Source organism: Eurypyga helias, unplaced genomic scaffold (genome assembly GCF_000690775.1).
Source record: "Eurypyga helias isolate BGI_N326 unplaced genomic scaffold, ASM69077v1 scaffold4389, whole genome shotgun sequence".
Classification (NCBI taxonomy): domain Eukaryota; kingdom Metazoa; phylum Chordata; class Aves; order Eurypygiformes; family Eurypygidae; genus Eurypyga; species Eurypyga helias.
Genome location: NW_010272609.1, coordinates 69,777 through 96,406, shown reverse-complemented (window position 1 = coordinate 96,406; position 26,630 = coordinate 69,777). Strand labels below are relative to the sequence as shown.

At 41.4% G+C, this 26,630-nt stretch overlaps 1 protein-coding gene across 1 annotated transcript in view; it reads right to left on the bottom strand.

Moving 5' to 3' along the window:
* LOC104515259 (disheveled-associated activator of morphogenesis 2-like) overlaps positions 1–26,630 on the bottom strand; it is a 55,494-nt gene that overhangs the window by 13,603 nt on the left and 15,261 nt on the right. Inside the window, exon 2 of the mRNA XM_010159173.1 lies at positions 19,140–19,229. Coding sequence (XP_010157475.1) covers positions 19,140–19,229 — 90 coding nt within the window. The remainder of the gene's footprint in view (positions 1–19,139; positions 19,230–26,630) is intronic.

Sequence of the window (26,630 nt, the reverse complement as noted above, 5' to 3'; positions counted from 1 at the left end):
GTTAATCCTTCTATCCCTACCTTCCAAATAATCCACCTGAAACCATCATCACTAGACTAAGCTCAACCAAGCTCAATTTCTAAAAAACAACCTACCTCAGCTTAGGAACCAATACTTTCTTGTTCCTTGGCTACTCAATGGAACTGAGATTTCATTCTAAGGGGTGTATTTGTTTCTAGATAGGTGTAACAATCAGCAGCAAAATGAGGATTGGTTTCTAGGATCCTAATCTTCCAGTATAAACTACAAATAACTCGTATTAAGACTCCTAGCATATGATAAGAGATTGAACCACCTGACTCATCCTAAGGATGTCCAAAGATGTATGAAGACTGTGTGGATATCACCAGCATTGTCTGTGTATGAATGCTTACTCATACTAGAAAACTTGTTCTGGAAGATACACAGAACAATATTAAATGTGTAGGACTATCAGAGTACCACAGCTATTCCAGAACCATTTGGTTTAGAGATAAGAAATAGCCCTACAGGCTCCCTGCTGAGCCACTCTCAGAAAACAACTTGCTACCTGATGAGTTCCTGCCAGGCTACATACCAATACATGGCAACAATTCTGCACAAATCAAAATCTTCATATTTAGAATTAACAACAAAATCATGACTGAGGATTGGATCTTTCTTTCCCCTCTCTTTGCCCCACTGATATTTCAACATGAAAACTAAAGGAGCATCTCCATTCACGATATTGACAAAACAGCTTTGTCCCCATCTAGCAAAGGAGTGCAGTCCAGACACACCCCAGGCAGATCACAACTCTTTATTCAGCCCTTGCATCCAACTGAACAATTAAGAAGAGCTGAAGATTTAAATAAAGCATCATAGAGCAGACTACTGCTGTATGAAAAGTATGGGGGACTGACAAAGTGGCAAGAGATGACAATTACATCCACAGCTGCTCTGCACCCACCATCTCACAATAACAAATGGTGCAATTAAGAACAAGGTGACCTTCTTAAAGTGAAGGGAGTTCTGCTGCTTTTCCTGACTTTCCTTTCCTGGCTACAATCAGCAGAAAACTGACGGACCCAAACCCATGCCAAACGGCACATTGCAGAACTACACAACTCCCCACCGATAGCCAGTTAGAACTGCCACACCGCGTGCCATTGGCAGACTGCCCTCCGGTGCCCTATGCTGTGGAGACTATGAAGTGGCAATCATAATCCTGATAACAGTTTCTCACTGGGCAGACCTTAACCTCCCGTGCAAAAGTCAAAGTATGACCTTGCTGACGGAAAACCAAATTAAAACATGCAATAGATAAATGCAGCATTGTTTTTATAAGATTATCTTATCCCCAAAGAGAACAATTGAGATGGGGAGCTAATTCAGAGGTAGTGTAGTAACGTCATTCTGCAGGGAACCAGGTTGAGCCACCAATCTGAATTACAAGGTGTGCTCATGTGCCCTTCTGAAATTGTCTCTGCATAGACTTGTAGAAGTGCAAGTGACAAGAACATTGTCAGAACACAGCGAACACGTATGGCCCCTGTACTTGTCCTGCCTCCATTCTGAACTCCAAGAAACAAACATACGCGAGTTGAGGACTTCCTGGATCTAGCCTTCATATCCCAACATAAGCTACAATACTTGTCCTCCTTAAAATTCTTCAGGGGAGCCTGTGGTTGATTCTGAAGCAGAACTCCTCTTAGGGCTGTGACTGCTGGTGCTAGACTGGATGTTCAAAGGGAAGGTCCCCACTACACGTCATGCAACTGATGCTACCTGGAGTAAGTGGGTTGCACTAGGCACATAACAGGCTTGAATAGGAAACCCCAGTCACCTGGGAATCTTACAAGTGATCATGGACTGGCCAGAAGGCAAAGATTTTGGAGTATCAGCAGAGTAGGAGTTGACAAGTGCTAAAGAGGCCCTACTGTATAATAAACTACCAGAAAATGAGAAGCAATATGCCCTGTTCACTGATGGGTCCTGTCGTATTGTAGGAAAACATCGGAGGTGGAAGGCTGCTGTATGGACAACTATACAACAAATGGCAGAAACTGCTGAATGACAAGCTGAATAAAGCCAATTTGCAGAAGTGAAGAGCTGCTTCAATTTGCAGAAGTGAAGAGAGGTGCTGTGACCTTCAAACATTGGGATACACATTCATTAAAGGCCACCTGGTTTGTTAACACTCCAGGATCTGCCAATCAAGATGGCCCTGCCCGAGCAAAACTTTGATGTTCTACAGAAGGGGATAAAGTCTCTGTAATGCACATAAAAAATATGCTGGGGAAGACACTCTGGGTTAATCCTGACTCGGGCAAAGGCAAACCCATCTGTGGGATTTCTTCTGCTCAAGGACCTTAGTGCACTTGGTGAGTAACACCAAGGATGGGGAATTCCTGTGTGTCCTTCCAGGAGATTTGATTTTGGGTGAGAATAGCCAATGATTTGAATTATATGATGTTAATTCCTACATAATACTGTATGTCATCACTACTGCTACATACCATATCAACGATATTACAGTAAGAATCACCAGATTAGTGAAGAATTAATTTTGATGAAACTGAGCAAAGTGCAGTGATGACAGAAATGGACAAGTGCAGCGGTGATGGAACCAGAACTGGCTTCAGCATGGAACAATCCAACACTACACACCATCTCTCCTGCCCTGAAGGACTGTTACAACAGATGGAGCCTGAAGTCAGGGACTAAATGTTGATGGACATTTTGGAGGGGTGGTCCATAGACAAAGGGAATCATATCTGTGTGTTTGTATCAAAAGGAAAGGTGGTAGTCATTAACTAATTGGGATTAATTGGAAAGTGTGGGACTGGGACATGACATAAATGGTATGGAAGAAGGGGTGGAACAAATTCTGGCAGATACTCCACTATGCAATCCCCACTTTCTGAAATTGTTTTGTCCAGGAGCATATTAAGCAGAAAAGTCAACTAATTTCAGTAGTCCTCCATGCTCCCTCTTCAGACCAGAATTTTATGGATGTCGATGTGTGCTTTATTTCACTAGAACAAATGTGATTATGTACTTGAAACCCAGCTGTTTATGTCTGTTATGCAGCCCCAGAAAGCTACTTATACTCAGGATGAACATACAGATTTTTATCCAGCCCCATGAAATCACAATGTTATTTATAGTTATCACCTGGGTAACATTCTCAAAAGAGAGACAAGTTCACACCTGTAGTGTCAGGGTCAGTGCCATTTCATTGCCCAAATAATGTGAGTTCTGCTCAAAGTAAGAAATCGCTGTGCCATGTTTCCTCTCAGAGACAGGAAGATAAGTTGAAAATGGAAAAGCAATTCAGGGTGTGAGATGCGGAGGGTGTGGATGCAAGGAGAGGGACTGGCAAAAGCAGGGTGCTGGGTGTGTGTGTGTGTATACTTGTTTTGGTTTTAATGTCTTCTGGGTTTCGACCCTCAAGTAAAACCTCAGAGAAAACTGTAAGGCAACAGTGATAATTGCAAAACCCTTCCCTTGCTCCAGGAGTCACTTTTTTTTTTTTAAAAAAAAAGCCAAACCAAAAAATGAGCCACGTAGGTATCAAAAGCTGGAAACAATAACCCATCTGTATAAGGGAAAGCATTAGCTGAAGGAATCTATTAAAGCAAAGCCTTCTTTTAGCTCCCTGAATAGTGTAAATATTACATTAAAAAACAGACGTCAGCTTGTGGACTTTATAAGGGGCCATATCATTCTTCACTGAAGTAACAACTATGTAACTGCTGTGAAAACAGGATCTTGATACTATACAAGCCTGCATTATAGCCAAGGTATTATATAGGCTTTGACACTAATTTGGACAGGCTCCATGCCTTGGTGGAAAGTGGAACTTATGACTTCACCCCAAATAGAGCTTAATGGAGTTCTGCAAATATTTGGACCATCTGAACCAATCAAAATGAAACAGAAAACAAAGTATTGTGTGCACAGCTCAGCTGATACTGAAAGCCTTTTTGCAAATCCTGGGAGACCTGGTCCATTGGGCAAGCTGTTCTCTGGAGAGCAGAGACCTTTAGTGGCTGCCATGTCAGTAGGACAAGCATTTGTGATACAAAGACTGTCATCGTAACAGACACAGTAAAAAATTACAGACCACTGCCTTTGTTGAGAGACTTTCTACAAAGAAGTACTGAATGCTAGTGTCACAGAAATCATGTGGAAATGTCAGATATTCATGGCTGAATGGACCATGAAAATGAAAGATGCTGTTTATATGATGGGCACATCTTTCAAGATGGTTTCAGGGAAAGCCTGAACAGAAACGGCCTGCACTGAAGGTCTTTTGTGGCAAGCAGTGGGTTTCAGTTTCCAGCGATGACACATTGGTATTTCTGCACTAAATGGACTCCAAACAATGTTGAGCAGTTCTCTAGAGCATGTCATGAAAATCTGAGCATGTGAAAGCATTAATAAATATATCCACAAAAATAGCAACTTTACAAAGCATCTTTCCTGCAGATAGAGACAGGGAGACATCTATGGTGACATGACAAAACTCATCCAGGAAATCACTGGCAGAGTTAGGAGCAGACACTGATCTGACATTGAATCCAGAGCTCTCTTATTTCCATCATCATTTATATCAGGTTGTTTTCATGTAACATAGACAAATCCTAACTCCCTGGGACCAGCAAGCGCTTGGCATCCCCTGGGTGTCCAGCCATTTCATGGACTTTGCCACTACCTGTACACACACCCCTGTGAATAAGTGACAGGGATGGTGACTCATGAAGACTTCTAACATATAAAATCAAATAACACTTCCTCCTTAAACAGATGCATCAGGAAATCCACCATGAGTTACGGATATCATACAACAAGCAGGGGTAGTATAGGGATGACATGGCAACCTGATTCCCTTCTCAACCCCCTCCCTTCAGAAGTGCAGGTGGCTGACCTCACTGCTTTCCACTGTTCAGAGCAGACACATACTGGTGCTGCAAAATGGGGCTCTAAGAGTCTTTCTTGAGCAAGGAACCATGATATCATTCATCGAGCTCCCCTCCATATCAATAAAACCAGCATGCAAACACAGATGGAGAATATGATAGGTTACTGTAACATAAATTCCTGTTCCAGCTTGTTCGCTGTAACATGCCTGGACACTGCATGCTCAAGTTTATACCTGGGTCACAAAGAATTGCATTTGCTTGCAAAAGCCACATTAAGGTTAGTGTGGTTCTTCCTCTCAACAGCCTGCATGCATCATTCTAGTACCTCAGAGCTGAATGACAGGTTATTTTACCTGGTGTGAAGGGTCAGCATCACCATACACAGTTCAGAAAATATAACTCGTGGATTTTAAGTCATTACAAGGAAATAAAACTTTTAAAATAAAGTGAAAAGTTATTTTTCATACCGAGTGAGTCCCGTTTTTCATATTTCCCATTAAAAGGCAATGGGAATTGGCATCCTGATTACAAATACGAAACTTAAATTTTAACATGACTCGCATCCATTGAGATGAAAGCTTAGCTGGATAAAGATGCTCTGCGTATGGTTAAACCCTCCCACACACTTCAGAACAACAGCTTAGCTGGTAAAACGTTTATCCAGATCCAGATTCCTGTCCACATTGTGTTTCAAAGTGAAGTGCAGAAGCCTTGCTCTCCACACAAACATTCTGGCCACTACAAACTAGGTGGGCTTTCTGTTTGCTTGGAGGATGGAAGATGGTTATCACTTGTGCTTCATTTCCCACAAGTGCCACTCGCCTACCTTCAGTTGTTTGCCTTTTTTTTTTTTTTCAAAAAAGACTCAACTTATCACAATATCTGCTCTTAATGCTGAATACAACACAATCATGTAACACGTTGCACTCCAGACTGTCAAAGGTCCTTAAAGAAACTCAGGTATTAGGCTTTTCAGTCTCTTTCAGTGATATCATCAGAAACAGGGAAAATGGGATGCAATTACAGTTCCCAGTTACACAGGAATCTGTGACACAGCCAAGGATCAATCCACACTGAATTTGTGCTGCACTTCCATCCAAATCACTGTTATCCCTTTTGCCATGATTTTCTGACTTTTTTTTTCACTTTAAGGAGAAATTCAGCTCTCAAAGAAACATTTACCTTTTCATTAATGCACTGTTGATCCTACTAGCTATGACTAAGTTCAGAGCAGCCAAAGCTACATAAATAAAAAGCACTTTCATTAAAAGACAGAAAACACATTTGAGCTGCTGTGGGATGAAATGCTAATTCAGAAGTGGAGCTAAAATACATCTCAACTTTTCAGTTTACACCTCCAAAAAGCCAACCATGTCCAAGAGATGCTAATTTTGAAACAGGACAGACCACAGGACTGAGCCGTTCACTAGACAGATGTGGCCACTGCTCCATTTCTCAGACTCCACGATCACTAGCAGTTACACAAATGTACTCAGGGTTTGGGGGAGGGAGCTACATTCAAGCCTTTTGAGCACAATTTATCCAGTGAGAAAAACAAACATTACATCTCTCCCTGGAATTAAGCTATTGATGTGCAGATATTAATCCTTCTGCCACAAAAGCAGTCTACTGTATAACTTATTAAAAGGGAATATTCATTAATTACCAGCTGGAGCATGCAACTGGAGAGTTCTAATTGCCTCTCATAAAGGTCAGGTATAGCCATACGTACTTCCAGTTCACTGGATTATGACACAGCGATATTTTACCTAACAGATCATACGGGGTCTTTTTATTTTTTGAAAAATTTTTTTTTTTTGCTTCATTTAGCCTGATGTCTGTCCTGCTGCGAGTAACTTCACAGACCTAATAATGACCTCTGATGCTGGTTACTAACTGGTTTTTCAAAGGAAGAATCAAAGGCTTCATAATACTATTTATATCACAAAATTCTTTACACTGCCAAACTGTAGAATTCACTGTCACAAACTATAGTAAAGTCTAAAAGCATAAAAGTGAAAAAGGGATCCACTTATGAAAGATAAGGATTCCTTCTAGAAATCTTTTCATAATACTGGGAGAAGCTTCAAAGCTGCTGAGATTCACCAGCCTTTAGAAATTAAAATTGACTATCAGTGATTTTTGAAAGACAGTTGGCTGAAAAACTTTTCAATAAAGTTAAATATATGCTTTGTTTTCAAATGCTTATTCCATGCATCACCTTTTTTGTTTCCCAAACACCCACAGATATTGCAGCTGTAGACTTGTATATCGTATACACAGAGTGTGTCATTTCCAACCTCATCTAACACTCAAAACGACTTCAAATTAATTAGTTCTAATTGGTATCAGTCTAATGGAGAGGAAGGCCAAGGTTTTACTTCTTATCTTCCAGAACGCATGCCAGATCCATGGTGTACACACACAGATGCACAGTTACTCAGTGAAAATTGACTGGAATGCCATACCTAACAGGGAGAAAAGTTGTTGGTACACTGTTATGAAGACAAGAATTAATTTTTTCTGAAACCTCAGAAGTCTCGATCACTTATTTTAATGAACTGTATAACTGTAGTGTTTAAAACAAGTTTAATTTTTAAAATAACCATGTCTGGCACAAGTCTTGCTACAGATTACTTACTGATGGAGAGAATACCATTTTGAGGAACTTAATAGTAGGGTTGCATAGTACACTAATTCTTCTCTTCTCTTTCCTCTTCTGTTGGCTTTTTATCATTTTCCTCAACACAGACAGATGTAAAATTCTTGCCAGCACTGACTGCATCAGCCTCCTCTTTTCATTTACAGATTGCACAAATGTGCTTGTCCCTCTTCAAACATATTTAATCCTGCTGTAGGATGGGGATCCCACCATCACCAGACATTGATTTATGGCTATACTGCAGTGACCAAGAGAGCAACTTGTCCCTATATTTACACAAGTACTTAAATATACAGCTGTGGCCACAGTGAATTATCCAGCACCTTCAGCTCTCAGGACAAAGCTTACTTGCCAAACTGAAGTCTACAGGTATTACTCATTGTTCCTCTGCTGAACGTTTTACCTTTGTCATGGAAGTTAGCCTCTTGTTGGACATGTTCTCCTGACTCTGATGCTGCCTAAAATCATTCTGTCCTATTAGCTGAAGCCTATACTCATGTTTAAAACCTCTTCTATGATCTGCTTATCACAAGCCCCAAATCAATCAAGTGATATTTTGCAGCTTATAGGTTTATAACCTAAATAATGAGCTACCAGATAAGTCAATTCATTAATTCCCTGCACTTCCAATGAAAAAGTTCTCAGGAGCCTGCCTTCCCTCAGCCCATTCTGTGTACTTCTGCTGGAGGTGAAGGGAACTGCCTGCTGTGGAGAATCCTACCAGTCAGGAGGTCAGTCATGATCATTCTACTCAAGGGGTCTTCAGGAGAAGACAAAATGTTTCTCATGGACACAGCCTGCTCTCCAGATGTATGGCTGTGGTCTTAAAACTCCTGAACCACAACTCTGTCTCCACAAACCTGTGGCAAGATTGAGGTCAGGTTGAAGGTTCTGCAGTAATTCCTGTGGCAGGTGAAGCTGACAATCCGTCACTATCCCAACAAATCCTAAGCAGCAGCAGTAGGACATGGTCTATTGTGTCATTAACATCCAAGCTCTGCATTGTCCCTACTACTTTTTACTCTGTGTTATGTAGAAGCATCGTGTGTACATTTCCATTCTAGCACTAACCCTGTTCAGCTTACATTCCACATGCTCTGGATACAGAAAGGGACTTATTTCTCAACCATCCAGCTTAACTTGTTCCCTTTCCAACAGCACACTTTTCAACTGCATCCCTGCCCTCCTAGTATTTGTGTCATTCAGACTGTCTCCTTCCTCACTTCCTTTCCTCTTCCTCCTCCTTGCATTCTTTGGTCAGTGTGAAAAGCCACAGAAGAGCCCAGGCTGCGTAACTGAGCCTCCTGCCTGCCACATGCTGCACCGAAAGTTTATGGTTTGCCCTGCTCTGTTTATCTCCAGCAAGCAACCACTTATAACCTTTTCTAAATAAAACAAAGTCACCTACCATTCATGGCAATCACCCTGAAGGTTGTTTGATGATGGGAATGAAATGTCACTAACGGTGCTCAAAGACACAAGGAACTACCTAGGACACACCTACCCAGAGCCAGCACAGCTACCTGGGACACGTCCCTCTGGAAGCACAGACAGTATTTGTTAATGCCAAACTCTGAAAGGTTTCTCTTCGCTGTCCATGTGTCCACTGTCTGTTTTTCTAGTGGCACTGCTGCCTGCTCCAGGTCATTTCTGCTCTGGGCCCTTTACCAAGAGGGTCAGCAGCTGGATGGTGAGAGCAGCCACGCATTTTCTATTTGTTTCCTTCCTTTAATCCCAGTCGCTACTGAAACAGTAAAGTTAGGATCTGTTGGACAGGTGAACAAGGGGAATAAATACAGACTGAGGGGCTCCTGCTTCTAAGTTGCTAACCCAATATTTGAGTGTATCTTTCAGGTGCGTTGTCTATCTCTCCCTTTTCCATAAACTCAGGTAAAACTGTTCTTTCTCCCAGCCTTCCTTTCTCTCACCTATTACATCTGAAAAATGTTGGGGATTCAGGTGTCTTTGAGCAGATGACTAAATATCCTGGAAGACAACATAATTTTTACCTCGATTCAGGTGCGCAGCTGAAATTGTCACATCTGACAGATGAAAATGAAACAATTCTCCAGAACAGCAGAAGGAAATTTCTCTCTTTATCTCCATGGCTGCCACTAGATCCTGGCAACAATTATTTACTGTGCCCCTCTTTCTAAACTTTTCACTGAAAAGATAGGGAATTCTTCCCACTCAGTGTTCACTGGCTTTGGAAAGGCTAGAGAGCATTTAGTGAGATTCAGAGCACAGAGCAGAGCAGGTGAACTATGAATTTCTATATTCTTTGCTCTTGCTTATCCATCTAAGACTAATCTGAACGGTGGGAACTGCATTGTTGTGCTGGTTTTAGTGACAACTGTACACCACTATACATTATTATTACTATTGCATACTATCAGCAGGACTGACTCCTACTTGGATTGTGGAGACCCAGGACTTTTGCAAGAGGACAGACCAGGACAGAACATAATCCAGTGGCAGCAACCAAATCACACAATCAACATTTTCACATACTTCCCATCCAGAAGAATTGGAGTGCTCACCATTATTTTTGTTCTTATGTACAGCAAATTACGCCACCACAGTTGGATGACAGCTGGGTAAATATTGGGGTTTTTTTCCTTCTTTTTTTTTTCCACGGTAGGGTCAAATATGCTCCCACTGACCTCTCCCAAACTCCCACAGAATGCAAACCAAATGCAAAACAGCATTAGGCATGATGACAATTTTCCAACGATCACTGTATAAACTCAGAACTATTTTGGGCCTGATTTCTGAGAAGTGTTGACTGCTGACTTCAACTGGAACACTAGTAGCACACCTGAAAAATGCAGAACTGCAAGATGGACACCTCAATTTTACATACTCGGAATATCTGTCGCAAATATCATGGCAAGTTCATGGAGTTTGTCTTCAGCAGTCTGAACAAAAGAGCTGGGAAGGTATTTTCTAAGCAACAGTAACCTTTCGTGCTGGAGGGAGAGAGAGGGAGCATGAGGAAGAAACTAAATATACTCCATGCTGTTCCCATGTGGGGGTGGGGAAGAGAAGACTTTTCAATTATACATAAATAAATATATAATTTCAAGGCTCTGACCCAAAATGACCTCTTGGACCAGGATAAATAAATGAGACACTAACTGTTAGCATTGCAGCATGAAAAATATAAACCAAATTAAATGAAAAATTTGAAAAAAAAACTCCTTATCTCCTCTTGTGGAGGAGATGTGGTCTACAATGTGGTCTTCTAGGTATCATGATGCCACGTGGTAATAATGGTATATCAGCTGAACTGTGCAAACATTTTTGCCTCTTTGACACCAAATTCATCCTTTACACCAGTACAAGAGTGAATCCAGGAAAAAAAGGCATATTTTTAAGAGCCATCTCTCACATCACTAAGCCTACTATATTGTTTCTCAAAGTAACCACTTTGGTGTACTTGTTATAGAAGGGAAAATGCAAAAGAAAAAAAACCTCATCAAGACACGATTACAGGAACTTAATGATAAACTTTACATAATGGCCCATTTTTCTTCTCGGATATGCTGACTTACACAAGGAATAGTAGGATCGACATCAACAAATTCATACTTACATGAGATAAGAAAAACGCCCAAATTCATTATATGAAAATATAAAAGAATGAGATGGTGTCTTATATGAATCTCATTTTATTCGTCCAGCAAGAACACATTCTCTGCATTAAATGATGTAGAAGGGAATGTGTATTGTTTGAGGCTTTATTTTACATGGTGCTAACCACGTTGCCCAAATTTGGGCAACTACTACCCCAGCCTATGGCACACATTAGCAGGTACCATTAATCAAACAGCTCTTTCACACTGGAAAGACCCAAGTCCACCACTAATCTGGAAATGAGTGCATTTGCTGCATTAGTGACACTCCTGTTGCATTTTGTTGTTTCGTGTTATGGCCTGTGCTTGTCATAGGCCAGGGTTTCTGAATTTCCCTCTCTGAAGCCAACTTGCATTTAAAACAGAGTAATTTTTGAAGCCATGTGTCTGTCTTCCATACCTAGACTAAAAATACTGGAATGACCCAATGTCAGCATCAAGCCAACAAATCATCCCAAACATCTAAGCATGAAGTCATTCTGTTAACAGAAAAAGGAACAGATGCTGGTGGGAAAAAAGCAAGTTAACTCCACAGTTGCTGGCATTTTCCAAACATCCAGCTGAAGGAATGCTGTGGTTTGCAAAGGGCAACATCCTCCCACTGTGACTTACCAGTGTTACAAGATTTCCTATGAGCCATAGGCTAACTGGAAACAAGTCTATATTCAGAGGGTTCATTTGAAAAATTCCACAGTTCAGACTCTTCCACCAGCAGTTTCCTGAGCTAAGGAAGTCATGCAGTCAATCAGACCAAAAGCAACCATGGATCCCAGACACTGGGAGGGAACCAAATAACAACTTCTGCTACAGCCTGTTTCAAGGAGTTGGTCTCATAGCAATAATACAGCAGATAGTAGGTTGTACAGAGTCTTAATGTTGCCCCCTTTCTTTATAGGGCCATGCAACTGCTTTCCTTGGTTTATGGTCAGTTCAGAGAATCATAGAACTATTCGGGATGAAAGGGCCTTGGGCAGAAGGGACTTGCTCAAAGCAAAGCTAATTCCAAACTTGAATCAGGTTGTTCAGGTCCTTGTCAATGTTTGAATACTGAGTTAAATTAAAATGTTGACTGAAGAGCTGAACTCTTGCCACAAACATCTAAAGGATCAGTAGGAAGAGGAACAGTTTTGTGATGCACCAAAGACTTCAGCTAAAGTCCAGCTCCAATGCACAGTGCCAGCTCTGCCCTGCAGTCATCAGATATATTATCATAGAACCACAGACTGGTTTGGGTTGGAAGCGGTGGTTGCCCCATCCCTAGAAGTGTCCAAGGCCAGGTGTATGAGACTTTAAGCAACCTGGGCTAGTGGAGAGTGTGTCCCTGCCCATGGCAGGGGGGTTGGAACTAGATGGTCTTTAAGGTCCCTTCCAACTCAAACCCTTCTATGATTCTATGATTATGTTGGGGATCCCAGAGCTGTTTTCATTTAGCCAGCAATACACTTGCATTAAGCACTCCAAGTCCCACACAACTACTTCAGTCTCCTACTGCGTACCAATTGCTTTTCTTTTAGGCTGTTGTATGTGCTGTGAGGGTTACTGTGCATTTTGCGGGCTTCCCAGGGGATGGGAGAGGAGACGCACCCACCCACATCCCTCCTAAACACTTCAAGCAAAGCTGGGAGAAAAACTCTCATGAAGTCACATCCAAGCATCCTCAAACTGGGATTCCTTACAAATGGCTTCTCAGATGCTGCAGCAAATCATCTTGTGTGTTCATGTCTGCTGCTCCCAGATACAACATGTGGAATACCAACTCTAAAGAAGGGAACTTATAAGGGACACAATAAATGTTCCTTATAACTATAAATCCATAACCAAAACAGTTTAATATTCCAAATCAACAACAGACTCCAAGAGTATTTCAAAGAGGAAAAATTACTGCAAGAAGATAGAATTGAAAACAATACAACTTCAAACCACCCACTTCATTTATTATGAGACATCCACGTGCTTGGCACTCTTCATACAGAATGGATGAACCCCAGAGGGCTTTCATAGCTCGGATCAGACAATACAAAACCAAAAACCCACACTCAGACAACACAATGGTGTGATCTTCATCTGGTATATTGTAGCACTAAATAAGACCAGATGATCTGTTTTCTCTCTTCTTTAGGGAATACCTAACTTCCTCTGTATATCTGCATTTATATCTCCTACTTTAAAGTAGGAACCTGAAAAAAATGAACAGGAATTCCTACAACAGGAATTGGAGAACCCCTATCTATATACAACAAATGCAATGCAGCCTCCTGCTCTTAAAGCCTCCTTAGGAAACCTTAAATGAACAGAAAAGATCTCAGTGGTTTGGAAGAAAAGCCCTCCCAGTTCACTTTAGATAAAAAATTACTACCTCTCCATCTTAACCAAGCTGAAATTACACTTTATGGTGCAAACACACAAACAGACCAACCCAAGAACAAACAGTAGGTGCAGGAACTTTGACTCACTTCAGAAAGTTTTCTCCAAAGGCAAGGAGGACTCCAGGTTTTATATTTGCATCCACCTTCTGCTTCACACCTGGTAGGCTAAGGTAACTATATTGAAAGCTGCAAAAGCAGCTTAGATTCCTCCAGCAGATTTCATATTTTATATATATATGAATTTACATTATACATATTAATTAGTTTTTATATTTATAGTTTTAACAGGAGGATGAATCCGAGGTATAGGGTGAATTGCACTCTCTGGAAGCTGGAACTATAGCTGAGTTTCAACTGGGGTTTATAGCAGCAGTACAGCCTGGTTTTGGATCGGCAATCTTCCTTAGAGCTCTGAGGATTCTGAAGGCAGGCGTGGGCATGGGGGTGGAGGACAGAAGTATCTACTCTGTATCCAGCTGCACAGTATCAAGCTATACTTTTTATAGTGACATTTTGCTGACAATGCAAACCTCAAGGGCAAGCTCAAAGAGAAACTCTCAAAGAAAGAAAAAAACCCCAAAACCTGACACGTAGACATTATCTTCTTTAACACTACACAGCCAGCATGGGACCAAAGCAGGAGTTTGTGAAACTGAGCTGCAAATGGCATGAAAAGACTGCAGTAAAACTAACAAAATTTGAAGTCTGACTAAGGTTAAGATTCCCCAGGGCATTCTGAAGCCTAATGTAGGGCTGGATGCAGCCCTCATGTTAGGGAAAAAGAACTGAACACCAGGTGATGCAGCAGTACTTGCTGCTGCTTTGTGGGAGAAGTGTAAACCTTCTGTAGAAGGACATCTGGGGCACTATGCACCTGCACTGCAGCTTCACTGCCTTCAGCATTGATCTGTGACCCCAGCCCAAAGGGCTCGGACACCTTAGTGATTGTGTAATGCACAAAAGTGCCTTCCACTCCAGCCCTCCTGCTCCTTGCAGTGAGCTCCCCCAGGTCTGGAGACATCACCACAAAATGCACTCCTATAAGAATGCCTTGACTCCTACAAGAAGACAGATAGGTGCAGCAAGGAAAAAGAATGAACAGTGGTTAAACTGAAAATATATGCATATTTTTAAGACTGTATCAGCTAAAAGGAAATGGCAAAAAGGAAAACAAGGAATGTTGTATGCAGCCAAGACGTGTGTATCCTGCAGGGAAAAGGTGTGAAAGGATGGCATGGCCAGAACATTGCCACAATGTTTCCTAACTTTGCTACTCTTAATTCCAGGTAGAGAAAATGTATCTACATATAAATTTACTAATGACAAGTTCTTTGAAACTATACCACAATTTAGATTAAAGACTTTTAGAGCTGAGGAGTTTCTTGACTCCTATTCTTATATTCAGTTCACTAGCTTTTTTACTCATCTACTCAGATAGATGAAAATTATAATTGACAGATAGCAAAAAAATAATTACAGGGGATGGAATCATAAAGAAATTTTCTTTTCTGTACATTGGCTGTTACAGTATATGGTTCAGTTAAATTTTCCTCAGAATTTCTAAAGCCTATTTTGCTATTGTGGAGAAGCCTTTCTCTAGATCTGTTTCCCATAATAGAAGAAGTACAATCAATTTAAGGATTATAAGCATGTACTATTTTTTCAGATGCCATAAATGCCTCTTTCTGGAAAGTTGCAGTGTGTCGATTATTACTTCACTACTGGAGTTCGAATAATCTCACTTCAGTAGGTAAAGCACAACCAACTCAATGCAGCTATCTAGGGTACAAATAAAATCAGAAGAATACAGAATATCCCCAAAATATCTAGGAGATCTCAACATTGTTATTAGGATAGAGCTTTTTGTTGGTTCTGTTTATTTGGAGAGAAGGTGCATGATACAGCTAGCCCAGTTTGTCTATACTTTTGAAAGAGATTTGCTACTAATTTTTCCCCTCAAAGAAACACAGAAGTAAAAAAAAAAATCCCCAACTTGCTTAACTCAGCAAAATTTGTGCGCTTCCTACTAAGATGTGCTTAACCGAAGGCTTACAAATTAGCCTCTGGAGGCAGAAAAGGCCATAAAAAGAAAACTACTTGCTTTCCAATAGTAATAAGTCTAAGAGTTTGTAGGATGGTACAGAAGGCAATAAGCTATTGTCTGCACAATGAGGCTTAATTCTTGGAAACACAGACTGCATCCAAAGCAATGTGTGCCAAAGCAGTGCAATACCTGCATTTTCTACCCTTTTTAGGACCCCAATATAAGCTCATTTACTAGTGAAGTAATTGAGCTGACAACTTTTTCTTTCCATATCATTATTTGTTCAGTATTTAATGAGATTATGTACTTTAGTACCAGCTCCTGGTAAAAAAAGCACTGAACAACAGCGTGTTTCTAAACCCTGGCATCAGAAATTTTACCATTTACAAATAAATATATCTGAAAGCATGGTCTAGTGCTTGAGCTAGTTCCTGCAGAACATATAACTAGCAGGAAATCTATAGATAATTTATGAAAAGGAATTACAGAAATTGATTATATGCTTCGTGTACATCTAAATTTCAGCTGAAGAACAGACACGAAGATTATCCTAAACAAAACTAAAATTAAGTACCTGATCTGGGGGAGGATGTCATCATTTGCATTTTGCCTACATATGCCTTTATTTATAACTCAGTATGGTATCAGGGGTATTTCATACTACAGAGAAGGAGGCAATGTAAAACACATAGTACTGCTGTTTCGGGTAGACGGTCAAGATGCCATCAGTGGATACTGGTTAATGATTCTTCTGATGCAAATTAAGAGAACTGTATCTCTCATTGTCCACTCTGTACAGATTAATGGCAAGGTAAAGGATAGCTGAGACTCAGAAAACAGCAACATTTGCCACCAGAACAGCCTTTTTTCCTTGCAAATAGCTACTCCACAAATTGAGATTGAAGCATTTACTATAGCTGCTAGCTGAAGTTATGCCTTCAGCTTAAATCATTGGCGATTTGTTTTTAGTACTAATGGTTTTAGACACAAACACAGAATGGCCAGAAGTGACCAAAGGAAGCATGGCTGTATAACATTGTGTGAATGCTTCTCTGCAGTTATCGCCCACTATCATGAAATTTCAATCCAGAACTGAATCTCACTGAGTACTGTGGAATGTTGACTGGCAAGCTGTGTCCCTGGCATACAACTTCAATGCACAAACATACAGGTCTTCCCCCATTTCTTCAGAAGGGCTTGGTACCTGAAACAGGTACAATGGTTTTTTTGATAAAATAGTGATTTTCTGCTACCACATTGCGGACAAGTACCATAGAAGGTGATATTCAAAGTCTAACTGCCAAGATAAACAGATAGTGTGCCTACAACAATGACTGCTCTTCATTTTTGCAAGTGAGATTTGTTTAATTAGGCCAGTCCACTAATCTCGGCACCTTCGGAGCCAGTCATGAAGCTCTGACCTTCTGTTACTTTTAGACTACTAAAGGCATCTGAGATTAATGACTGTGAGCAGTTGCCTCAACCTGCACTTCTTGACCTGCGAAGTTTGTAGTGTTTTTACTTGCCACATTACAAAGCATAGAGCTCTCGCTTCCCTGGAAACTCAAAGAATCCACCATCAGGAAGGTAGAGCTCTCGGGAGCCTTATCCTGGATGGCTGACCGTGTTCTGCAAAGGGAGGAATTGGGCCCTTTACAGCTAATATTAGATTACAATTTCTTCAGGGAAAAGACAGCCTTCCTCTACCGGGAAGCCTGCAAGAAGCTTCTCCGTCACTGTAAAGCAATGATGATAGGTGGATTAGGTAGTAGGCTAGAGAGAGAGAGAGAGATGTCATCGCTGCTCATCTGACTGCACGTGAGGGAAACAATGAATAACGTTGGACAGTTAAGGTTTCAAGTAATTGAAAGTATCTACAATGTAATGAATAGACATCTGGCAGCAGTACCCTGTTCCAGTTAGCACATCATTTTGGATAGCTGGAGGTCAGCTAACTGAGGTTGCACTATAAATGCATTATAAGATTTTCCAGTATGCAGCTCCTTTAACTCTGGAGGTCTTCAAGATTCTTATATCAAATCCACTGCTTAAAAAAAAAAGTGTAATGTAGTGAATCCAACCAACATATTAAATACATCAAAGCCTGAATCTCCCTGCCAAGGCTGACTGGTCCGGGAGGTGGAATGTGTGGTTCTCTAAGACGGCTACAAATAGAACCTCTCCCACCAGAGTTGAAAGAGCCAGCTGAGCCGGCCAGCAAAAATGTAAAGCAGACATTAATTACAGCAGCCTACACCTTCCCTTCACTTGCAAGCTGTGTAGCAGCAGGAAGAAGAATGGAGAGAGCACCAAACAGAACTGAGCCTAGACTGCTCTTACTCACTTCCTGAATTATTGCTAGCTCAGAGGCACAGTAAATAATTTTTTGCTATTAACTTCCCCGTGTGATGCATTGCAACCAAAAGCAACACACATTTAAAGCACCCATCTGATTGGTTTGACTGAGGTTTTTCTTGAAATACATGGTAAAAAAGCCATTTACACATACACACCACACCTGCCCCCTACCCCGAGGAAAGAAAGGGAGCAAACAATCTCCAAAGGACCACCATCAGGGTTTCAATCTGCCATCTTCAGTACCAGGATCTACATCTCCTCTTTCAGCTCCTGTTATTCAGAATTACATATAAAGGCTGATGCTCCATAGCATGACTTGCACATCTGGGAAATAAAACTAACCAACACACCATACCATTTTTTCCTAATATTTTTTTGTTAATGAATACATGATATTAGGGCTATCTCTGTTTCTGACTGTTCCCTTCCTACAGCAGCAAAACATTTCCACCACACCATTCCTGCAGGAATTCCTTTTTTACAAGTTTCACAATAATGATGCAACTTGTCAATTCACTTGGGCATCATTCTGCCAGTGATAAAATACCCAGTGTGATACATCAGCTTCTGGTTTACTGCCCATCACCAGTTTGTCAGAAATTTGAAGGCCTTGAATGGAGAAGCGTTACATAGGAATTGATAGGAACAGATCTTTTTTACTTTCCAGTGCAATATGCAACATTTCCTACAAGCTCTGGAAGACCTTGAACTACCAAGTTTTAAGACCATCACTATTATTATGTACTTTATAGATATTTGAATACATCCTGAGGGATTTCAGTAATACATTTGCTGTTCGAAGGTATCTACAAAGTGTTTTAAAATTCCTTAAAACATTTCCATGATAGCTTGTCTTCCAGCACAAGAAAGAAAAAAAAACCAACCAACCAAAAACCCCAAACACAACCAAACAAAACTCCAAAACCAAACACAAACACGTAAAAGATTCGAAATAGGACAATGTATGATTTTAACTTGTTAATATTCTTTTCAGAAATCATACACCCATGCAATACTTATAGGAATGTTGTGCCATATTCATGCTGATCAATATCCTTACATCACTTAATCATGTTCTGGAGAAAACTGTAGATAAACATGTAGTTCAAATCTAGATGTATATCAGTAATTATATACATGCACACAGAATTTATTGGTGAGCTACTTCAATCGAGACAACAGTAGTACCTTCTTTTTGCTGCAGTAAATCTGCCATTTCTTCTCTGGAGGGAGTGCAAACATAGCCTCTCTGTTCTTGTCTGTGAGATCCAATTCATCCTGGAGATGGTGAAAAAGACAGAAAAAAAAAAAACAACCAACCAGTTAACAGCTGCATTGGTAACTTGTAATAGGTTGAGAAGAAGCTGAACCAGATATGTTGACTGGCCTTCAATCACAAGGCAGAGGACCCAGTGGCTCCCAAAGATGCCAGAGGTTATTGGTTTCATAATTTTTACCTCGCTGCTATGAGTTGTCCCTGTCAGAACAGAACCTATGAAGAGAGGCAGCCTGAACAACTCCCACAACAAACTTCCATTACTAATGGCCAGTCAAGGATGGGAAATATCACACAAGAGGCATGAAGTGAAAATCTCAAAGCATTGGCTTACATGACACAGACACTCCTTACAACTCTCAGAGAAAGGCTAAAAATTCAATACACCTTTTTTCTGGCCTGCAGCAGCAGCTTAGTCTTCCATAGAAAGAGAACAGTGAAATCACTCTATCTTTTAAACAAAGGTCATGATACGGCTGTCTAGTGGCAGCATTGTCAACAGCAACCTACAGGTTGACATGTTTGTCCAGATATTTGTCCTCTGAACCACACAGCCCCCAGCAAATGACAACCAGCGTTTCAGACATAAAGGACGTATGGCCACACAGCATCACATCAGACCAGGAAATTCAGTCTCTGTTAAGAAAAGTGAGTTGAGTGGAACACATCCTTTCAGAGCCTAGCCAATCTCATGTTTGCAAAATGAAGGATAACACTGTGATCTGGAACTGACTCTAAACTCTGTCACAAGCTCCCTCTGGATAGACCACTGAATTCCCAGCTTCGGTATTTCTTCTGTAAAAGATGGATAACAGTGGACTCTCTTCCTATACAAAGTGTCTCTAAAACCATCAGAAACTGCAACTTGCTCTGTTTATTCAGCACTGACCAGAACAGGGCTCCAACGACAGTTGTCCAGGGTCAGGAGTTATTGGGAATGAAACAAGTAAGAAAGGTATTCATAGCATACATGAGCTGGGACAGATGAAGATGTCTCAATGAGAGTTCCATCAATTTAAAGACAAGTTTCCAATAACATTTCAGTGAATCAGTTTTGACAGGGTTTTCTTTTTCCTATATATTTGAAAGTGTTTGGAGAAGGAAGTGTCCAGGGGTCCAATATGAAGATGACACTGCGGCACTAAGAAGGCTGCACATGCAGCTTCTGGCACCCACACTAACCTAGCACAAGCAGAGACAATACCTCTTTAACTCAGCCCAACAATGGCTCATTTGGAAAGCATTCAGGGCTGGGAAACTTGTGAAAACAGTGAGCTAAATTGCACACTGAGCCTGGTAGCGGCTGCTGACAGATTTAAAAGCCCATAGAGATTTCAGCTGCAAAAAGGTACAAAAGAAATGCAAACAGTAACAAGGAGAGGTCAGTGCCAGCAGCCCAAGGTAGAAGAACTTGGAGGGTTTTTTTTGAACAAGAAAAAGTTTATAGTTAAAAAAACCCCAAAAACTTTAGCTGTGCAAAAAGAGTGCAAACCATGTGGAAATGCTTAGGGTGAGTTTCCAAACAAGGGGGCAGCCAAGCGAGGCAAGGAGTTTTATCCTTGCTACACACAATTAGAAAGCTCAGGCCAGGATCACATTCTTGGGGGGAGAGGAAGAGTGAAACGACATGCAAGGTCTTAAGACAAGCACAGGAATGCTGTTGGAGGTCAAGGATGTGGGAGGGAAAGGAGGGGCAGACAGGGAATCAGAAATGCCAGGTTTGGAAGAACCACCAAAGAGGTCAGAAGACACATCTGAAATTAGCTGGCTGGGCTCAGCTAAATTCTAAGAAAAATTATAATTGTTTTATTGAACTGTTTAATGAACATATATATATATTCATAATAAACTAACTTAGTTTTCTAATCCATACTACTCTTCTTGTAGTCTGAGGGCATATCAGACAAGCAGCAAAAGCTCTTCCCAGAAGCTGTGCACAAAACTGAATGATGATCTCAACCAATATAGTTCAAGAAAACAATTTCATCCTAAGAATGCTCCTATTTACTAAAACCATGCAGAGGGCAGGATGCTGTCACTTAGCAGCTTCTAGACACTGCCCTGGACACTGGCAGTGTCAGGGACATAAAGAGCACGCTGCCTTCAGTGGGGTAATACAAAGATGCAGTTTCCAGTCAAGTAATTTTGCATCCTGATAGCATGGCATTCTTTCCAGGGCAGAAGCCTAGAAAGGTAGTTTGAAGGGCTGGAAGATACAGTGGGAAGGAACAAAGTGCATCCACACCCCAGTTTGTTGTAACTCAGGGGGTTAGATTAAGCCAGGTAACATAGTAACAAAGGAACTGCTCAGGGTTCAAGGAATAAAGTGGTTACCAGAGGCAGACCCAAACACACCTGACTGGAAAACAGCACATGGAGGATGGATCACCCATCCTTTTGAAACAGCTAGTGTTTGTCTTGTAGCCCCTAGGTCAGATGGGCAGGTAGCAAGCATGACTATTCAGCAGTGAAAGAGCCTCCTTCTCCAGAATGCAAAGCAGCAGTCAAGCTCTTCCACACCCTTTCCTGAAGTTAGTCTTCAGCAAGTGTGCTCCTTCACTGCGAGGAAGAAAGGGGTGGGAGAAACTGAAGAGGCCTACATGCCCTCCTCTACCTACAGCATTAATCAAATCCCACCCTATAAAGAACCAGGAAAACCCTGAAAATGCAACAGACATCAACTCTTCTGGAACTCTCCAGATCATCTTACTTCTCCCATCCTCGGCCTATTTCTATAGAGGATCACAAGACCACAATGACTGCACAGGAAACTCCTGGATCTAGCTAAGAAAGAAGATCCTGGATCAGGCAGATCATTTTATTGTTCTGACCCAGCATCCTAACAGATGGCACATAAGGAAACTTGCTGCTTTGGAGTGAAACAGGAGGAACAACACAAAGAATAAATTTCAGAAGGGTAATTTGCTCCCTGAATAGGTCATTCTGACACAAGGTCATCTGTCAGTATGTAGAACTTCAGAGTCTAGAGTTAGCTTGGTAACAGCAAGCAGCTATTAAAGGAGAAAGGAATCGCAAAGGTTAGCAGGAAAGGGGAAGAACTACTAACTCTGAATGCAGTCATCAAGACTGGGGTTGGAGCCAGGCTAAGGAAGCCGACGTGACCAAACGCCCATGGAGCAAACGTAAAGGGCAAGAAAAAAAGGTCATTCAGAACAAAAGGTGGAAAACGCCCTCCTCCATCACCTGTGCCAGTTTGCCAACAGAAATGTAGTAACTCCTCTTGGGTGCCTTGGATGAGCGGCTCAGTCCCAGCAATTCATGCCAGCATGACCCTGCACAATGGAGCTCAGCCTCCCGGCTCTTAAAAATACTTGAAGTTGCAAGTGTTCTCATGAAACACAGATTAAAAAGACATTTGCCAGGCTGGCCTAGGGGAGATGTAAAGTACCTCCAGTTAATATTCCTTACATTTCTCTCCTTTATCTATTTCCCATTTTGTTTTCTTTACTGAGAGAAAGATACATTCAAGTTAATTTCACTTTCATGTGGGCTTTTTTTTTTTTTTACTTATACAGATTCAATTTCAATGATAAAACATTTAAAATGTACCAGAGCTGGATTTGAGGTTCAAATATTTCCAGTCCAGTTCTCAGGCCAAAAGGGAAGATGGCCTCCATTCAAAATGGCTACAACCCAAGGAAATAAGAGACAGAGAGAGAGAAAGGGAACATGAAGGAGGAATGGGTAGGAAACATAAAAACAGCATTTTGTGGGATTTAAAACCACATTATTTCCCTTGTTTTTGAGAACATTCATCAAAGTGTGAAAGCTGGATTTGGTGCTGGGTAGCCATCAGCTCGATAAAGATATTACTCAAAGCCCCAAAAGGCCTGGATAGAAAAGCATTTCTCACCCAGACTGGGCAGCACTCTTCTTACTAGGCAAACCTAGTAAGACAGTGAAAGACACAATGAGACTTCCCACTTTCAACATACCAGTGCTGAAGCCACAGCAGGGGTAGGATGGAAACCTCAAGACTGAGTATGCAAAATAACAGGCCTTCCGGCCTCCAACACCTCATGGCTTCAAGTCAGAATGCTGGAGACAAAGACCCCCAAATTTAGTTCCCCAGGGATATCTGGACCCTCATGGGAGATTTCCTCAGTTCCAATTTCTCATTCTACTTGTCCCACTTCCACTGGCTGCTGGACTTCCTTGCCACCAGGGAGCTGCTCTGTGACTTCAAGTCAGACATCTGCTTCATTTTATAAAAGACAAAACCCAACAACCCAAAAAGCCAAACCAACCAACCTTCAGAGTCTGGTGGGGTGGTTTTTCTGGGTGTTGGGGTTTTTTTTTTTGGTGTGGGTGGTGTCGTTGTTGTTGTTGTTGTTGTTGTTTAGTTGGTTTTGTTTGGTTGGTTGGCTGGTTTTGGGTGGGAGGGGAGGTTGGGGTTTTTTTTAGTCTTGTTTTGTCTTCATAAAGTTTAAAGAATCACGCATAGCATTTCCAGTGTAATGAAGCACAGAATTCTGACATGATATGTTTTGTTCACTGCAGGCAATACCTTCATTAATATGGGCATAACACATTTTGCCAGGAGGAAGAGAAGATTTTACTTATTTTATTATGTTTAGTTGGATACGTGTCTTGTTTCCCCAATTTATTTTCATCTTATTTCAGCCACAGATAGTTGAGTTATACTTTTAATTTTTGTCTGTAAGTTGCAATCTCTCTTATAGTGTTCTTGAAACCACATCTTTTTTAGGAGCATCCATCCCAGGCTTGTGTTTCACATTTAACAGCTTCTTTTATGATTAAGTTAATGATATCTAAAAGCATATTCTCATTTTTTAAATGTTTCCTTCTGCCTACAAACATTTTCAGGCAATTCTTAAAGAATTATTAAATAATTAAATCCTTCTACCATGAAATCAATCTTTATTTCACACTACAGAATCCAACCCTAAGACCTACTATATTGGCAAATAGTCTTCATCACTTCTGCTGTTCAGAAGTCTGATTACAGCTCTACTGCACTGTTTGGATCTTCAGCAGTGGATAGGTACTCAAGTAAAAGGACAGCCAGGTCTCTGCATCAACAGGCATCATGGGAACCAAATCCTTGGGTTGCACAAACTGACAAAGCTCCACAAAAAGGTTAAATTTTACTCTCTCGTTAAGCTCAAAATGGAAACTTAAGAACTTCCGGACAAGATGAGACCAGCACCTGTGACCCGCACCAAAAGCTTCATAGGGCTGTGCAAAAGACCTGCAGGTAAAGAGTCATAGACCAAACTGTAGATGGTCACACACTTCCCAATTCCCTGACTCAAACAACTTTAACTTTAGTTAAATGCACTGCTCTTATCTTGCTTCCCGTTCACATCCCCATTCCTTCTTTTCTCCTTTCTCTTGCACACAGCTACCTTTTCTTTTTTGCTGCCTTTCTAATCTTCGTCTCATTCCTCTTGACCCTTCTTTCCTGTCATATACAAATGCACTCTCCTTTATCCACCTCATCAATCACGCTCTCTCAGTCCCTCAACAGCATCAAAGCCACCTAAGTTACAGAATGAGGGATAATACACGGTTTCCAGTACAATAAATTGCCTGTGCAGTAATGATACCTGTTACTTCAGGTTATCTACGGTCATTTATACAGATGTCTGTCACCGTGTCCCCAAAAGGGCCATATTCCGGTTGCACTGATGCTCCCAAGTGGCATAGCACAGCTGACAGCCTTATGCCCTGGATGAATTTGTTTAAATCTTGTACAAAGTAAACAGTGATTGTGACACACCATGGGATCCCATCCAGCATCCACTGGCAGGCCTCAGAGAAGGTTCATGTTCATGTGCAATCACTTTCAGGGAATAGCTGATGGTGGGTTAATCAATGCTGAAGCACAACTCAAGCTGACATGAGATAAATGGTACTGATGTGTGAGACTGTAGAGAAAGGGGAAGAAGTGGAAAGAGATCAGGGAGGAGGTTGTCAGCAGCATGCTACAAGCCTTCACAATAGAGAATCCAATCCAGCGTAACTATTATAGCTTTAATAAGTGAACTGAGTAGGACCACGTTGCTAACACATGACCTCTATTGCTTGAAAGCTACACCTCTACATCAACAACAGTCTCAGGAACCTTTATTTTTCAGTTCATGCAGCCTATGCCGTGTTCTGTTGGCAAATAACCAACAGGTTAGTCTGATGGCTGACATTCAAGCTGTGCCTCTGCCCACCAGGAAGGGAGTTCGGGAGGAGTGGAAAGAGGTCTGGAGGCAGCTATCCAAAAGGCTGCTTCCAAGATGACTGCAGTGAGTGAATGCAATTTAAAAAAAAAAAAAAAAAAAAAAAATCTTCAGAACTCAGTCTCTTTGCAAAGAGCGTGTGAACCCCTGAAGTAGAGATAAACCATCCGTATTTAATCAGTGTCTACCTCCAGGGGACGGTATAGGATTGTTCCCCTTCAGCTTCCCTCCCATTGCGTTGTTCAATCCGGCTCACCAGGCTGACATGCAAGAGGCAGCCCCCTGGAAGAGTACACATTTCCAGTACTGAGGTCGATAAGGCATTCTGAAAGACTGCCTGTCAGAGCTGTCAGTGAATGAGGTTCATTTGACTGCACAAGCTGCCTATATTCGTGCACAAACTGGAGCAAAGAACAGAATAAAAAAAGTACAGCTCAGCAAAGCTCCCTAAAAAGGGAAACGTTTGACAGGTTTTACCTAACATCCAATTGCAAGCATTGGAGTGTGACTGAGGCAGACACCAAGAGGAATGAAACAGAGCCTCCTCCTCCGAACAACAAGGTCCCATCCCTACCTGCTCAGGGCTGTGCCTGGCACAACTACAGGGCTGTACCCACAGCAGAACTTGATGGCAGAGGGTCTTTCAGCAGGCAACAGCACTACCACCCACACAGCTCGTACACCTCCAGAGGCAACGCATCAGCTAAAAGTTCCCACTTGGGCACCTGATACATATCCCAAGTGCACTGATAGCCCAAGAACAAAAAGCAAAATAACCCTGAAAACAAACGCTTCCCCTGCCTGCCTCAAGTTCTTCCACCTCATCCGAACCCTTCGAATCCAAAGCAGCCTTTGTAAAGCACACAGAAACAACACACCGTATGAGGCTGGAGAGTAACAATTTGATCAGTTTCCCAATTGATAAGAATTAGGCAGATCACTGGAAAATATCTTTGGGTTTCCATGCACGTGCATACACATAGTACATGTATGTGCAGATATGTATGCCACCTGCACCTTACATATGCAAACACCATCTACATAAGACATATCGCATAATATCTGCCCTACCTACGGTGTTTTATCACTGCATTTAGGCATGATGAAACCACTGTGCACACACGAGTTGCTCACACAGCCTGCTGGCATAGGCAGCAATGTTTACACTGCAGCTACTGCCACAGATAT